This window comes from Rhipicephalus sanguineus, chromosome 1, assembly GCF_013339695.2.
Source record: "Rhipicephalus sanguineus isolate Rsan-2018 chromosome 1, BIME_Rsan_1.4, whole genome shotgun sequence".
NCBI lineage: Eukaryota > Metazoa > Arthropoda > Arachnida > Ixodida > Ixodidae > Rhipicephalus > Rhipicephalus sanguineus.
Window position 1 is genome coordinate 182,943,623 of NC_051176.1, and position 17,824 is coordinate 182,961,446.

The window sequence follows — 17,824 nt, forward strand, 5'->3', positions numbered from 1 at the left end:
TCCTGAAACAAGACCCATAAACTGTGCAAAAAAGTGATTTGCGTGGCAGCGTGACTCGCCGAATAAATCCTTCAGCGGCAGGTTGCAATATCCTGAAATTCAATGTAGTAATGTCGCCGAAGTCTGCATGATTTCTATGTTCGACAGCACTGTAGTTATGTATGATTGTTATTTCCCCGCTGTCTGAGCGGATGAGTAGCGTTCTTTAGTGAAAACTCCCAGTGCACTGCCATATTAGCGTGAACTATACGCTTGTTGTATCACGCACTGTCATTAATCCTCTGTACATATTTAATTACCATGTCCTTAGCCTGCTACATTGTTGAGTGGTTGAAGCTTCGCTATGAGAAGCATCTGTGTGACACCATAAAATAACGATAGGTGATAGCGCAGCATGTTCCACTTGTAATAAACCGATGATGTGATGAAAGCAATTGTCAAGATTATCCTTATTACATGGTGCAAATCGCTTGTCCTGTGCGGACCTGCAAATTATTGTCGAGTCCTGATCTGTTGCGGCGCAGGACGTTGGACACGGTGGACCAGTTCCAAGTATCGCCCAGCAGCCTGGACTACATATCGCTGCTCCAGCCATGCTCAGCTGAGGACCCCGCGACCGACCATTGCGTCTGGCTCGCATTGCGCGGCTCTTCCGTGCTGCAGCTATGGGATGCCCAGGCCCTGACCTGCAAGATGCTGTATGACGTGCGCGATGACCGTTACCCTCGCTCGCCCAGGGTTAGTGGTTATGAATATGCTGTCAAACAAGACCATCATTTAATGTGGGTTCTTCGTTTAAGCCATGTAACTGTGGTTAGATCATTTATGCTTATGTCTCTTACGTTTTCTTCGTTTAATATATCATCGTTTGTTCAATGTCAGCGTTGGTAAACTTAGACAAGTTTCTCTATTCCTGCGAATTGCGAAATTGAGCGTCATAGCATTAGGCTCCTGCAGGTGAGATATTACTCGTGTTTTTTTTTTTCAGTTTATTTTTTTCGTGTGTCTTCCATGCACCCCTGAACATTAGTTTTATAAAGAGTACTGTGAGGAGTGACGCAGTTGTACTACAGAGACTGGCCTTCCTGAGTTTCTAATATGGGATTGACCGTTGTTTATTATGCAGCAATATTGTTACAGGTTGGATGAGTTTCATTAATATATACAGATGAGGATGGGTTGGTAACTTAGTGCCAGAGGACGGATAGACTGCTTAAGTAGCCGTTGGCTAACACGTCGTTACAATTCTAAGTTGGATGGTGCAGTATAGGGCAGTATGTGTTTTTTTTTTCTTTTCGCCATCGGCGAAAAGAAAAATAAAGCAGAAACAAATATCTAAAGTGGATGCTTGGGCGTGTTGATAATGATAGCAATGACTACTACAGGAAACAGCAACATGTATTAGCGCGACACATATGAGGAAAGAACCGCGACACACACGAAGAGACAGGTAGTCCTTTACCGATTTTTCTTTGTCGGGAAAGGAAATGATGTACCTTGGATTAGGAGCACGTGCAAGATGAGTTGTGTTTTTCGTGCGTATATAGGAAGCAGTTTGAAGGGCATGAAATAAACAGTTGGAAGTGTAGCGCCTATATCTCTCTCTTCGTGTGTGTCGCGGTTCTTTTCTCATATGTGTCGCGCTAATACATGCTGCAGTTATAGAACAACAACTCGACCGAACAGCAACCCTTCTACACGAAATAGGTCCACAGTTTTATCAGCCGTGTTAATCGCAGAACGCGAATGCGAGAACTTACAGTCACCACGCTGGTATGACGAAAAGCAGAGGCAGAAGCAAGCTAAGGCTTCGCTTTTCTCCCCGCTACAACACGTTTCAGAAAAAGGAAAGCTTTCGCGAGTTGATGCGACATGTTTGGAATAAAGAACACAGCAAAAGACTAGAGACCATTGGAAGAAAGAGACACAGAACCCAAGAAAGACACAGCATCCTCAAGGCCAGTGCTATTCTCTGTGTCCATATTTCTTCCACTGGTCACCCGATTTTTGTGCTGTTTTAAATTTTGTTGAGGTGCGTCTTCGAAACTCAGAGGAGCTAGATCTTCGTAATTATTATTATAGAGTCATGGTATCGAGGCCAAAGTGGGTAGCGGTAGGTAGCCAAAAAAAAAAAAAAATGGTCTCGCATTTAGTATGTTAGATATCAGGATTTTTTTTTTTTTTTTTTTGCAAACATTGCTAGCGTCAGAGCTCTTTTGCGTGTTCCTGTGGGGGTGTATGTGAATACGGGTCCGTATTCGTCGAGCTGAACTCTGTCCTTTCCATCTTGCAGCAACAGGAGGAAGACAACGAGCTGAACCCGGCGCGCGTCACGGCCCTGTTGTCTCTGCCAGGAAGTGTGCTGGTGGGCACAGCTCAGGGCTTCCTTATTATCTACCACCTGCTGCCGAGGTGCTCGGCCGCAAGTGACTGCAGGACCGATTCGAGCACCGAAGTTGCGTCGGTCGCCAAGTTCGTAGTAAGTGACTCTCATTTATTTACCGCTGGTTATTGGCGCTAAATTTGGTAATTACAACTTCTATATTGACGATATTTCTGCCTATATTGCTGTTTTGTACTTATTGATTGCTCTGCCCTACCTTGTGCTAATTGGCGCTGTCATTTTGTTATTTACAGCCCGCACCTTCGCCGACAATCGACGACCGGATCGCAGGCCAGGAATCCGAAGCGAAAGCTCGTAACGACAGCGGCTACGCCCCATCCACCCACAAGACTGTTACGAAGTCTGCGGGTGCCACGTTGACCGCGTATAAAAGCGACGATGGCGTGAATGATACGAGTGGCAGCCAGCATTCATTCCGCACAGTCATCAGCAAATCCACCAGTTGCCTGTCATCTTCACCGAGGAATACGTCAGAAGAGGAATCTTCCCCGACTTCTAAGAGGCGTAGCGCAACTAAGCTGAACGGTGTCAAAGAGGTTGATGACGCTACACAGGAGGAGGCGACAGTAGACGCGACCGAACGCAAACTGGGTGACCTTAGAGACAAACAGGCTACCCGAGACAGCCGGAGCAGCAAGTGTAATTCTTTCGTAACGTCGAGCGTTTTTGCGAAAGAAATAGAATCGTCGGTAGAGAGCCACTTGAACGGCGGAGAAGTCAAAAAGAGGAACGAAAGCTTCGTCGAAGGCCAACTTTGTCTAGAATCGTCTCCTGGTCGAAAGATCTGCCGGCGCATTATGGATCCATCAGATATCAGCATCTGTCCCGTTACCGAAGTGTGCAAAGAAGACTCGCGCAAGTGGAGTCTCCGGACGGCTGATAGTTGCGTGTCCATGATCGAGTTGGCGGCCCCGCTACGGAAGCAGTCTTCATGGAGCTCCACCAATACCACACTCAACCACGTGCTGAAACGACACAACGCCAGCGTCGATTGCCTCCCTGCCTGGCTCAGCCGGGACACGCTCAGTTCATCCTTGACGAGCGACAGTTACGACTTCGACGACTTCTTTGTGCAGTACGCTGACGACGGCATACCCTCTCTGACTGGCCAGGACTCGCAAGTGATCCCTGCATCGGCCTGTTTCGCAAGCGAAGAGGCACAGCGGTTGCTCGAACGGCTAACCGTTCCGACAGTGTACCTCACTATGGGCAGCCAGGAAGAGCGCTCTAGCACGGGATCTTTCTGGACGGAGAATGATGATGGTGCCGAAACGTCCACCACTCATGAAGCTACCACTAGCGAGTGGCCCGAGGGACCTTCGTACGACGGCAACCAGCCAAGCAGTGACTTAGGCAGCAACATCTCCTTTAGCAGCATGGACCCACAGTATGCATATGAAATGCTTGTGCAGGAGAGGATCAAGATCTCTGACAAGGCCATCCGCTGTCTCGTTGAACTGAGGTAGGTGCTTCTCCGCTAAGTATTTGTGTTGTGTGCAGATGATTCAACAGTTTCCCTGCCCTCATCGCTCCTATTAAAGCGCTTCGTATGTCATTTGTGCGTAGTTTGGCACACCACGTCCGCTTTTGTTGTTCCTAGCTTTATGCTGAGCACTTATGCAGCCGTGAACATTGATTCTGAACAGTGCTTCTGGTCGCTTCATCACTACTGTGCCTGCGTATTGGATTTCTTTTTTTCTGTTTCAGGCGCAAAGGTGGCTCTATAGTTATCAGCGGAGCTGGATGCTACGGAGACGATGAATCCGTTTTGAAGTGGGCCGAAGAAGGTGAAGAGGTGAGATAGTACTACCTATAAATGGTACAGATGTTAGCTCTTAGAGCAAAACAGCATCTTATCTCTCGTAATCAGTCATAGCCTAATTTGATACAGTTGAATTATTTGTGCAAGGTCAAATGTGTGTTGTTTTTCCGTGAGATTTGCTTGATATTTCTTCAAAGAAATGCATTTGGTGAAAGTGAATAACATCGTACGGCGTAAAGACTCCAGCGCAGCCGCATTTTCAGCGCAGCTTAAGAAACTAGGGTCTTTAGAATTACGTATCGATGTATTTTCTATTAAAGGAACACACCACCTAATACTTACCTAGTGATGCTGCGCCTCAGATATGCGTAATATTTAATTTTTGATCGACAACGTTCACAAGTATGAACAGCCGTACCAGTTCAAGATGGTTGGGTGGTAAGCAAGTGGTTCAACTTTGGCCGGGTGGCTGAATCGGGTGACAGACAGACAAACAGACAGACCAACATTTCTGCGTTTAAGTTCCCCAAGAAAGACTATCGTCTTTAAAAAATACAGGCGGTGACCACACCCGCATTTTCTGTTGCATCGTCACGCCGATAAAACCTCATCGTCCTTTCCGCCATCTGTAGACAGTATAAAAACGTTCAAAGAGCGTTAGGAAATAATTTATGCTATTTATCGTATATCGCATGTCCCCATGTGCTTCCAACTGGTTCATCAGCTTTGGCATTCGATCCGTCACCATTGCTCAAGGCTGATTTATCGGCCTTCGTGCAGTATGGATCATTCGTTCGCGGCGTGTTTGAAGGCAATAATGTCGCTGCGTGCGAGCGCCTAGTCACAAAATACTTTGTCAGATCTCGTGCACTTTGTATTCAGAACGAAAAGATTAAAACCGCAGGAGCTATCATCGCAAAAATCAATCATGTTCTTATTTGTAATAGGCTCTTACCTTCTGCACCATAGATTTTGCGTTTAAAACTATAACTTGAATGTTCGTTGAATTAAAATTGACATTAATTACGTAGGAGGAGAAGGAAAGAAAAAAAAAGCAGGGAGGTCAACCAGACCGGTTTGCCACTCTACTCTGAGGGAAGGGGGATGAAAGGATTTAAAGAGGGGAAAGGGTGAGAAGTACTATCAGGGCCGAACATGTGCGGCTGTCGATCACGCCTAGGTTCGATCAGTGGCGCCGGTCGATCTTAAAAACTGTAACAGTGCCCACGTCGCTTTGCTGGCTTGCGGCTCGCGACGCTTGGGGCCACGGTCCGAGGATTTCTTTTGCACTGAAAATCGTCTATGGTCGAGCTCGTTTTAGCAGAGTTGGAAGAACATCGCGTTCGGCGGTGAAATGATCACAAAAACGTAATATCGTCTTGTATTGTCTCTTCACCGTTGCAGCAGCGTCACGGATGGCAAACGACATTGTCTGGAATTCCAGTACGAGAATAGTATGCTTCCTTGAATGCCGCCCTTGAGGTGTGCGATGGTGTTAGTAGTTTCAGCGATGGATGAAGTCAACAAAGGCAACAATTTGAGGCACTTAGGTAGCTCTGCAAAGTTGGCTTCTTTGCGTTAGCAAGAAAATGGAGGCCTTTCGCAAAGTCTGTTCTTGACAGTCGCCTGGGAAATGTCTGGGTTCGCTCATGGCCAAACCCGGCACCATTACCAACGATGTTACAATGTCCCGGCAGCCACTGGAATATGCTGTCATGTCCCTTCGAGAGAGCTTGATAAAAAACTTCTTTTGTCAGGTTTACTAGTTATTCATGTGCCCTGCGCCGTAAAGCCGATTGAAGGCTTTGAAGCGATGCCTTCGAATCGCAGAAGACTACCCACTACCGATGTCGGGCTTCCGCGACGTGAGTAATAGCAGCACACAGGGCTGCAAGTTGTGTTCCCATAGTTGTCGTCCTATGGGACACTCGGAGCTGGATTGTGAGTGGGCAGACTGGGATAACAACAGTGCCTGTGGATCTGAAGGCTGATACCGATACCTCGGTGTAAATTTGCATTCTTTGGGCTATATTCCTCGTTAAGTAATAATTAGGTCGCCGGTTATAGGGCCACTGTTGAATGACGACTCTTTTCTGTAACTCATGGAACCGTAAGGCGGGCTGTGGCTTTCGCAGGCAGCACGGATGCAACAGTCGTATTGCTGATTAGGTAATGTCCGACGAAAGGCGGCCTTCATGAGAACCCCAGTAATTATATTGCTCTGACCGCAAGCCACATTTTCAAATAATTACCTAAGTTCACAATAAAATCAGTACTCTGAGTTGCTCAAGATGGCAATAAAAATATTAATTTAGTGGCTTTCTCGTAGTACGCGCGATGAACTGTTAAAGCTCCTCACGAGTTAGGTGCAACATCCTGTACACTGAAAATGCGTGTTATTCAGACAGATAAAAGAAGGAAGGGGAGGCATAACTAAGGAATGCGGGAAGAGGAACATTGAATTCAACGATGTGGTTAAGGTCTCATTGAATAACCGACGCAAGAATACCTTGAGATGCAGCGATGGCTTAGTCATTCTAGGCCGATACTGCATAATCTTGCCTCGATATCTTCTGACGCACTCGTACTCTCTCTGACGTTGAGGATGTTTCAGATTTCTCACTGGGGCTTATTCAGCTGCAGATGAACATTGACATTTCTAGTTGGGTCAAATTAGTGTTCTTCGGCTCGTTGTCAATTGCATAATGGCAGTTGTACACGAATACTGAATGCAACAACACGATTCCTTTCTTTGCTCATACTCCTATTGGCGGTTGCCTTTCCCAGCGATGTGGACAGTGTGCCCCGCTCTACTTGGTACTGTTCACCTACCTTTGGGCAGCCCTGTAATATATAGTGTCCTTGTTTCGCAACAACGGTGAACTTTTAGTATCTTTGTGCCGCGTTGTTGTGGGCCCTGAAGTTTCCGGTTGCTTCGCTGGTGTCACGGGGTCGTGACGTCGCCAAAGGCAGCAGTCGGCGTGTACAAGATGGAACTCTTTATTTGGCCTAACTTGTGGCCGGGAAACGTAAAGTCAAACTACGGCAATACACACTGTATACTGATAGCGGCGAACAGAGCGTCGGCCGTCGATAAAACCGAACATCGCAGGGATGCGTCGTCTCTTATACATCACGCATCGAATATTCCAGCCTTATCACTGGTGGTCGCGCAAGCTCTGGAATAATCTTGACTATTCGCGTCATGTGCGCAATCTTAACAAAATGATCTACAATCTGGAATCTTCCCAGACACTCTGGCGCGCTTTGCGCAAGGCAGCAGCTACACGTGGAATGGGCCGGTAACAGAAAACATAGAATATACGCAACCAAATGCGCCCGTCCGTCTTCATAAAACTCAAAATGATAAAGCAGCCATAGTTCTCACTGCGTTAAACTCTCGAAGAAGAATTGTGGTGAGCGTCAGTGGTAAATTTTAAGATGTTTGTGTACGAAAGAAAATGCCGTGTTCAGTCCCTTCTTTCAAGCACGCGCTCATAAAAAGTGCCATGCTGAGGACGTACAGTACATAATTGCGTCGTTCGTCGTCCCTGTTTTGTGAGTTGCTTTTTATTTTCCTTTTGTGGTCTTGCTGCAGAAACTCTGGACAAACGATCCGGTGATCGAGGTCTGTCCATACACCAACACGATCAAGCCATCGCCGTACACGCGGTCCCGACTGCCCCGAAAGGTGTCAGTCGCGCACACGAACGGCCAGGCGCGGACCGTGGACGGAGGAGCTGTGGCTATGGCGAATGGTCCTTGCGGAGGCGGCCTCATGCAGCGCGGCCGCGGCAGACCGCTGCTCGACGCGCCCAAAGCAGCAACCAGCTCCATGGGCGCGCGCCTGGCGCGCATGCAGAGCATGTTTGTCAAGAGCATTGAAAAGAGCTAATCAAGCGCCTCGCGCGTGGTCCTGACTCGGACTCTCGCCGAAGGCTGCTCCACGCTCTTAGAGTGGATGAACGCTGCGTGTACGTGTGTTGAAGTTGTAAGCTAAAATATGTTACCTATCAGCGTTCTCTCGGATGGATTACTGTGTGTTTTAGACATTGGAAGGAAGTATTTTTCATCCTTTATGAAGGGGTTCTTGTTACGAAAGAGCGCTGTCTCGCCTCAGCGCACGATCTCTGTTTCATCAGCATTCTTAAGCGCTGTGGAGCATTCAAGCTGAGCTATTGGCGTAGTAGTAGTCATGACACTAAAGTTATGATCCGTTACAAGTGTGTTCGGAATACAACTGGCATAAAGTTACAATTAACGAATTTCATCCAAGTAAACTAAATGTATCCGTTCATGTATCTTTAACTCTTCGCTCCGCTCTCTTTCTGACGCTCTTTTCTGAATCGGTTGTGTTTCAACAAATTTTGCAGATATTGCGACTGCGAGATATCAGGGTTTTCTTTGACCGTGTATGGTGTCTGACGCGCAGCACGTGCGACTCGTGTACTATACTCGGCCACTCAGCGCAACGACTTTTCTTCTGTCGTGTACTTTTCATCTACGCGCCTGTGCGTGTCTGTTGCTAGCCGATTAAAGAAAACTTGCCACTTGTGAATGCCACGCTTACCTGCGCACTTGGTGGGAATCCTGACGTATATGTATATGTTGAATAAAAACGGTGCTGAATATAGGCCTAAACACCGAAATAGGGGAATATAGTAGGGTCCTTCAAACCTGTAGTCTGCGGGGCATTTGGTCTTCCTCTTAGCCTTTTTTCTAATTTCGGTCGTAAAGCAAAGAAGGACTAATATGAATATGTCACTCTTTTCTTGTTGCCGGGAACGAATTCACAAAGTTATCTTTTTCGTAAGCGCTCTCTAGACCGCGCCCCGGCTGTGCCGCCGTCTTTGGCTTATGCGTACTGCATTCGGCCTGGCTGCAGTTCGCACTGATGTTCATTTACGGGGGCGGGAAGAGGCAGCTCTTCTTGCTGCATAAAACATATAAATTTGATCTTACTTGTGTAACCATCACGGAAAAGTATTGCGAGAGATAAGACAGGAACGAGAGGAGTAAGGTCAGCGCGCTGTCCGCTCTTTCTTGTCCCATTTCTCGCGCTTTTTTTCCGTTACAGAACTGTCAGTTCAAGTTCACTCTTCTCCGCTTAGCAGGTTCCTTAACTTGCTTGCGCAAAAAAAAAAAAAGAAAAGCTTGTCACTGTATCGCTTATTCGAGGTTGGGTAGTGCTAGAGATAAGCAAGTTATCTTTCCATATCACCTATATACGGCGAGTGTTGGTAGTGTGTGCTAATACAAGTTATCCTGTGCTAACGCAGCATTAACTTTTGCGTAGGCTATTCATCTCTTTCCTAAGCACTTGTACTGAGTTAGAGTCCTGGGAGGACCGCCCTTTCAAAATGTGCCGTTTTAGTCGTGTTAACCTTGCCTGCTATTTAAAATGAGAGGAGGGTAACAATAAAACAGACTGCGACTCGGCTGTGTCGTCGTGCACATTGCATCCGTCGCAGTGACAGCATGCTGGAATCGTCTTTCTGCGTTATGCAGAAATCACGTTTTCCCGTTTTTATGTCAGCTCTTTTTTTTTAAAACCTAGAACCTGTGCTGTGGTATTTAACAAATTTTCCCCACGCGGAAGTCGCAACGGCATGATTGACATCTCTACAGAAAGTCGTGGCCGTTGATGTTTATCTAACTGTCCAGCAAACCGGAATTAATGAAATTACGCGTGTGAAACTCGAAGTGTTACCATGATGTAATGGTACGTTGTCGTAACAGCAGTGCAAGGGTAAAAAGGCAAATACACACAAAACGTTACAATGAAATAAAAGGAGGTGACAGCATGCGTCGTTGACGAGTAACGATGTCGTTAATTATAAGAGTGAAAAATTTAATATGGTAAGTAAACTGTGACGTGATTGCAACCCAAATGCAGTTTATCAATGAAAGGCGGCGAGACTGCACGTGTAAAGCACCCGATAATCGTGTACAAATTAAACAGGAAGAAAAGTAGCAACAATATCGGTATAGACAAACGCGTGGCATAAGAACACCACGTAAAAGCAATAGACGACGTGTGTGCAAAGTGCGCATGTACATGTCTAATTTGTGGTACAAGAGAACCACTTCGCATATCTGCAGCGCATGCTCATTTTTGGTATAGCAGAGCCACTTCGGATATCTGCAGCATGTAGATGGCTGACAGACAGTCCGGCACTTTTAATTTTGTTAAAGCGTGTTTTCATTATATTTGCATGCGTATTTCCGTGGTGTCCAAACAACAGCCATGTCACCTCATTCTTCAGTGGGTTGTTCCTGTCGCTGCTCTTCCACTCATCAAGGCACAGCATGACCAGTTGTCTGTCCTTCTAGCATGCTGTATACATGACAAGTACCTATCGAAATCGAGGCGGAACTATAGCATCCCTAACATGCCAGAATGTTACAGAACATTCAGTATACCACGTCGTTAAGTAAAACTTGCTATTGACGTGTAATCTGTTCTCATATCTTTCTCACTTCCGATATATTCGTTGTGTAACATGTTCTCATGTTCGTGCAGAGTACGTCGCCGAATACTCAGGCCTCTCACATTTGACATGGCTTGTGGTTCGCATTCCAGTATATGCGCGATAGCAAGACCAGAAATTCTTTTTGCACAAAATTCAATGAAGCTCGCGCTAGTGGTAAATGTCGTAAACTGTCGCATATTAGTTGTGACACCCCGCGAAGGAATTATTTGAATGAAACCGCAGCTCTTTGTGGCGCCTGAAACCGTCTACATGCTTCAAGGAGCGGTGTCCTAAAAATTCCAGCAATCTATTATCAACTCGAATTTCGCATTTTTCATGAAGAAACCGCAGTTTTATTGTCAAGTCATATATTGCACGCACAAGGTAGAAGTTTCATGAGATGACTTTCCAAAGTTTTCTTTCCTTTTTTTGTATGTGTCACTAACGGACCGCTTTCGATGACGTCATGGTCCTTATTTCGATTGGCTGGTACCTTCGACTTTTCTAAGCGCTTCGCTGTCGTCGAACTTGTCACCCTACAGGGTAGCTTTCTTGTTTGCTTGCTTCTTCCACACCTAATACATCTATCTCGCCGGTGGCGCTTACACTCATACACGGAGGGAGGTGGTGTCGGCGAAGAGGAAGTTTCGGCAAGAAGTCAAGGACATCTCTGTTTCCTATCGCATTTCGGAACGACCCTTTGTGCAGCGAGGTAGCGTCCTCGTTCCCAGATCGGGTAACTTTGGCGGCTCGCGCGCATGATGCGTGACTATTATGATGCGTGCTCGATGATTCTGAGCGACGATAGGGCGCCTGTTTTTCGCGCCCGTGCCACTTACGAAAAAATTATTTCATCAAAGCGAAGAAGGACGCCTCTTGGGCGCATCACGCTTTCTGTATATATTTGGGTGGAGGGAGGAGAGAGACTCTACTGCAGCCTTCACTTTTCACTGAATGTAAGATCACCCGGCCGATTATGAGCGAGAGGTGATCAGAAATCAACAGAATGGAGCAACCCACCCGGTTAAGTAATATTGCTAAAATGAAAATGTAAATGCAGAAATAGTATTAGCATTGTAATAAGATTGATCGTAATTAGCTTACGGAATAAAGCTACTGATGCAATTTTCTTACGATGGAATTAAACAACGCTTTGTTCTATCTGCGTAATATCCTTCGGTTTGTTTAGAAATTGGAATGCACATAGGATGCTACATCCCGTCTGCATTTTTTTTCTTCCATACCTACAGTAAAAGTCGAGATCAATATTCTCAATGGCATTACAGTTTCTTGCCTGTAGAAAAGAAAGATAAAGGGAATTCTAAACATTCACCAAGTGTCAACCGGATATCTTAACTGATCAAGACGCTTTCTTTGTGAACCATTTGATGGGTTTGCTCCTTAGCGAAGTGAGCGCCACCATAATTCGATGGTAATTGTACGGGATTGAGGTATTTCATTGTTTCAAGAGTAATCACTGGCATTACTTGGCATTTGCTAAACTGTAGGCCGCCTTGGAAACAAAAAGCACTTTCGCACTAAATATGTGTTGTGCCTCTCCTGTCGTTGCTAGATTGCCTGTACCGTACTTCCATTTTGAGCGTTCTATTCACTGGATAAATAGTTGTTCTATGCAAGTAAGAATGAACGAGCGTGAACCTAATGTTGCTATACTTTGGTAGAAACTACATATATTGTATGCATTAGTCCGCTTCCTTGTTAACTCCCCATTATCGTTAACGCAGAGAGCTAAGTTTTGGAAAGAAATACTTTCCGTAAATGGTAACAATGCGGATTATTAGTGTATCTTGCAGAGCAGATTTTTCTTGGGAAATCACAGTTTTATAGCGTGTGTCTCTTATTTTTATTTTAGATGTGTTTCACAAATGTGTATTTCACATCAGCACTCTTAGGTTACTTATACCCATCATAGCAGAGCAGTATTTTTGGCAAACTCATAGCCGAGACCTTGCTATGTGCAATTATACATAACTACAGAGATCTGAATGCTATTGGAAGCTTAATGAGGAAATTTAAAAGAAAACATGCTTTTTTAATCAATAAACGTTGCTTTAAAACAAATCCACATAAAAAAGTTGTACGGTGTTACATGACCGAAAAAGTGCGAGGAGGTAATCTGTTCAAATTCAAAGATTTTTATCCCATAAAAGCCAGGTTGTTTAAATCTTACCGGTGTGTAAGAGAACGGAGAATGAGAAGTATACGTATATCAACAAACAGATTTTACGCATTTGCAGTAGAGCTGTGCACGGACCGTATTTCCGAGCCCGAGCCCGGCCCGGGCCCGCTGACTTTGTCGAAGGCCCACCCGAGCTCGACGGCAAAGGGCTGCGAGCCCGCCCGGCCCGGCCCGACGTACGAAAACACAATCCCGGGCCCGGCCCGGCCCGGCCCGGCTTTTAGGGGCGTAGCTCCTCTTAGTCTAACCTTGTCCCATGTTAGGCGTAACCGCGGCAGTATCTTCCGAACAGTATAATAGATGGCGCTTTCCCATAGAGATGCATCCAAACTGCAGTTAAAAAAATTAAAATAAAAAATAAAAAATAAAAATAAATGAAACATAAAAATTAAAAAAATAGAAAAATAAAAAAGAAGGAAAAACGGAAAAAGGAAAAATAATCAAAGTGGCGTATCGCTTTGATTACTGCTGGGCGAAACCACTGAACATTTCACGGTGTACACATGATTGCTTCAGGAGCTTCGCCCAAGCTCTTCATCATTCACCCGTGGATATGCTGTAATTTTTTTTTTTTTAAAGGTCGCTGCAGTCACAAAACACCCGAACCGGATGTACATCAGCGACGTACTAAGCACATCAGCTGTACACCAACAAATAACGTAATAATTATGCACAGTAAACAGACAACGGTAAACGTTTTACGTACCAACATGCAACAAATATTTTATTTCCATTGCATACCTACGACAGCGCGGCACTTTTGCTATACAAGTAGACGGCCTCATGCCAGCAACAATGGAGTTCGCTCGCCGAAGCCGTCACGTGTATGGGGTATGCCCATGCAAGCGTCAGCGTGCACGAAGGCGATCTACGTCGGGTCGCTCCTCGCTGTCGCGTGCATTTTCACTCATATGGGATTTGGCCTTAAATCTAACGCGAACAGTCGCGTGGCGCCGTCGCTAGCTCAGGTGGTTTTACTTCTCTGTTTGTCGGAGTGCAACAGAGGCAGTGCTTTACCTGCTCCCCTTTTAAAGTAGCGAATGGAAAGGAAAAGCGGTAAAGGGCGGTCGCGGAAAAGGCGCTGTATGCGTGCTGGAAAACAATTCCCGCTCATTCTCTATATTTCGGGCTTGAGTCGGGCTTTGCGCCGGGCCCGAGGTGAAAATATGTCGGCCCGCCCGAGCCCGGCCCGCGGGCCGGGTCGGGCTCGGGCTTTCGGGCTACCCGGAGCCCGTGCACACCTCTAATTTGCAGCGCACACAAAACACATTCAAGGGAGCTAAAGTCCACCAAATATTACGTAGACCTTCTGTTCCTGATCTCGTATTTGTCTGGTTTTGCCCGTCTTTCTCTACGGCCCTGTTATGCAGCATCAGTAATACGACGGCAAATCTTCGTATTGAGCGACCAAAGGCTTGTGCGGCAAGTTTCGGTTGTTACGAAGAGCACGTTCTATATTATTGTGATGACCTTGCCTAGCTGTTTAGATTGCTGAAATGACACAGAACGTCATGTGGGCCAAGTTTGAGGGCGGAAGGCCCACGTAGGTTTCCTTGATTGTTCTTTACGAAGTCGTGCCATTCATACATTCGTTTACGGAATGACAGTACTCCGCAAAATGCGACGATTTTTCTATTATTTCTTGCCTCTGCTCCATAACTCGACCTCAGAATGCGGCAGTCACTCTCCACATTGCAAAGCTTCAGCGCACTTCGTGAACCATATGCGTGACCAGATCTTTCGCGCACTGTGGTTTTTCTATGTATATTGATTCCCGGCAAAAGTGTGCTTTCCTCACCTTTGCACTCTGAAAGAGAACTTCATCACACTGTATAGCGACCATTACGAATGCTAGCTATAGATGGGAAACAAGAACTACAGAATATTACATAAACGAAGAAGGCAATCCGCTCTTCCTAATTGGAAAAAAAAGCCTTCAGATTGCGTACAGTATCTTTGAACGTCGTCAGAGCCTACCTTCATTATAAGTGGAAACGTACTGCAAATGCTTTTAAACTATTATTACTTCTGCGAACCACATACTGATGAGAAATTAAAGAGAAACACTAGATCACTTTTGATTTATAAGGCATTCTTTCAAAGCTCGGCTATTTGTCGTTTCGCTGTAATAGATCGATTATCAAAAGATACAATGCACGTCAAATTTACATTTTGTGAATTTCTCGCCTGCGCGTGTGACATTGCGTCGGTGTCGCATCACGAATTTCCGCGTATTTTTGTTTTCGTTTGGCCGCTTTGGCACATTACAAGTCCTTGATAATTTCTGACGTAGACTACTGGCTCTTTTAGAAAATGTTGCGGTCTGTCTTTACCGACAAAAAGTTAACCCGGCCCAACCAACTGCCGTGAAAATCTGGCAGTACGGCGAACTGGTACAGGAACTTCAAGGCGACATTATCAGTCCTGCTTTTTTCACGCGAGCAGAGCGGTTCTTTTTTTGTTGTTTTATTGGAGAAGGCTAATTTGCCAGCACAGCTAAAATAATGTTTTTCTGTTTCGCATCGCCTGTTTAACCTTAAAAAAACATTGTCCTATACATAATTCATGCTTCTATATGTCACATATGAAACTAGTGTAGCCTAATAAGTTTTGGGTTCACAGATACGGAATGACGTTACAAATATCGCTGTATTTTTTTTCAAGAAAACAATGCAGGAATATAATTCTTTTTCGTACCAGATGTTTGCTAATTAGTGGTTCATCTGATTAGGAAAGAAAATTCACTTAAAAATGAGTTTTCAACTGGGCCTCATACTTAAGCTCGATATCAGGAATGTGCAATTAAATTTCTATAGCGGTTTTCTTCAAGCTTCTTCTCTCGCTTTCTTTCGTTTTTGTATCTGCAATAAATCTCATGAGGTCGTAGCGCACAGCTATACAAATAAGGTGCATCTAAGCCAAGGGGATACGCAACTTACTTTCAACCTTTAAGGGAAATGATCGTTTCAGTACTCTCGTCTGGAGCCCCAGAAAACTTCGTGCCGTTCCACTTCGTATTCTTAGCTTTGTTCATCAAAGTTCTGGTCACGGCTCGACCGCGCAATATTGGAAAGGTCTTTTGAAAATTTCGCTTGCAGCGCGCACAATTCAAGCACCGGTGTGACGTAATGGTCATGATAATCAACAGCTATCGTGCGCCCAGTGCTTACCGCAATGGCTTTCTAGAGAAATTATTTTTTACCTCTATTTTCTTTTTGGTAAAAATTAGGCTTTATTACCCTTACAAAATTCGTAATAGACAATATGTCGCCACTTTGTGGACCGGCCTTTTATGTGGCCTTAAAATTTTTGTTGAAGTATGATGCACTATAATGCACGAGCTTTGCAAAGTTTTTCCTTTGCAAATAAATTTTGTATAACATGTGATGTATAGAACCTACTTTCTTCCTCCTTGCAAAAACGCTGTAAATAAAGAGATTTTCGTGGTTTCTCACCTGTGTCCTGGTGTACTCGATTGCTTACTGGTCTGCTCAGAAACGGCAGCCTAAATATAGTGAAGCACGTCACAACACAAACGTCTAACCCCCGTAAAGCCACTTGCCCAGTCGCCTGTCAGTGACTGGAGGGACAGACCACTCGACGCAGTGCTTCGGTACCATCTTTCTTGCTTCGCTTAGATGAAGTGTTGGAACCATTTATTTCGGTGATTAGGGTGAAAAAACTGGTACACTTTTATAAATGCCATAAACTGACCACAAAATGCTTGTTTTTTTTTGTTTTGTTTTTTGTTAGGAGATTAAGAATGGAGTACTTGCGGTTGTGTTTTACGACTTAAATTTCTATAGCGGCTTTCTTCAAGCTTCTTCTCTCGCTTTCTTTCGTTTTTGTATCTGCAATAAATCTTATGAGGTCGTAGCACACAGCTATACAAATAAGGTCCATCTATGCCAAGGAGATACGCAACTTACTTTCAACCTTTAAGGGAAATGACTTTTCATTCTATTAGCATAGTTTTCATACTTTCCCCGCGTTTTCACGGCGTCTTCCTCGGTTATCGAGCCTGCTGTCGCTGCTTCTGAAAGGAACCGCTCTTCAGGTGACCAGTCGCTCTGTTTCCTTTCATCACCTATCGATAGCGCTTTCCTCCGTGCACCTGCTGCGGGAAAAACTGCAAAGCGCAGTAGGTGATAGGTGCTTTTGGAGACCGGCGTAAAAACTTGATGTCGCAGTCAACGGTCATGGGCGCTTTGCTGCACGTTGCAGACACGCTAATTTCATAGGCATCGGAAGACATCGCGAAATTGGTTCTGCAAAATTTTCCTAACGTTAAGTATGCCGTAGGCATAATATCGTCTCTAGATCTTATTTGTCTATTAACGTGGGAAAAATAGACCACGTGAAATTCAATAGTCCTCTAATTAAATATAGTCTTTTTTTTTGCACGGGAGAAGCAATTTTACGCTGTCGTGGAATTACTCGATTTCGGCTTGTACAATTAAGATGTTCTAAATTTTTTTTGTGTGCGAATTTTTTCTAGTGTATGATGCTCCACGCCTAATGAATAAGTAATATGTAGAGCATGGTGTAGTAAGGAGAGGTGACACATAGGCTCGGAGGCACAGAGAAGCAGCCGCGTAGAAAAGTTGTGCACGTTCGCATTCTTGTCACCAGACGGCGATCGGCGCATGGGGGCCGGTAGAAGGTGTGCAAAACTTTGAGCGCCACTTCGTTTTGCTCTGTCCGCGACGCCAAGTTTCATGTCGGAACGTCTTTATAAGCGTTTTCTGAAACAATTCGCACTCCGGGACAGTTTTCTTTCATCCTACGAGCGTAAGTGAGGTGCGTGGGCCCAGGGAGCGATGGGCAAGAAGTATTTCGCTCCACTTTGCACGAAAGGCTACAAGTCGTGTACGGAGAAACCCTCATTGTTTTCCGCGCCGAAAGACGCAGAGCACCTTCGGGTATGGAGGAATGTCATACCTTGCAAAGATCGGATGTTGCAGTCTACCGATTGCCTCTGCGAA

General features: G+C 45.2%; 1 protein-coding gene across 2 annotated transcripts in view; it reads left to right on the plus strand.

Moving 5' to 3' along the window:
• Positions 1 to 16,293, plus strand: part of LOC119403407 (uncharacterized) — a 714,971-nt gene extending 698,678 nt beyond the window's left edge. For both annotated transcript variants that reach the window (XM_037670349.2, XM_037670353.2), the window contains exons 26-30: positions 525 to 738; positions 2,294 to 2,479; positions 2,638 to 3,866; positions 4,112 to 4,199; positions 7,765 to 16,293. In XM_037670349.2, coding sequence (XP_037526277.1) covers positions 525 to 738; positions 2,294 to 2,479; positions 2,638 to 3,866; positions 4,112 to 4,199; positions 7,765 to 8,061 — 2,014 coding nt within the window. In that variant the 3' untranslated portion in view covers positions 8,062 to 16,293. The remainder of the gene's footprint in view (positions 1 to 524; positions 739 to 2,293; positions 2,480 to 2,637; positions 3,867 to 4,111; positions 4,200 to 7,764) is intronic.
• The last annotated feature ends 1,531 nt before the right edge of the window (positions 16,294 to 17,824 follow it).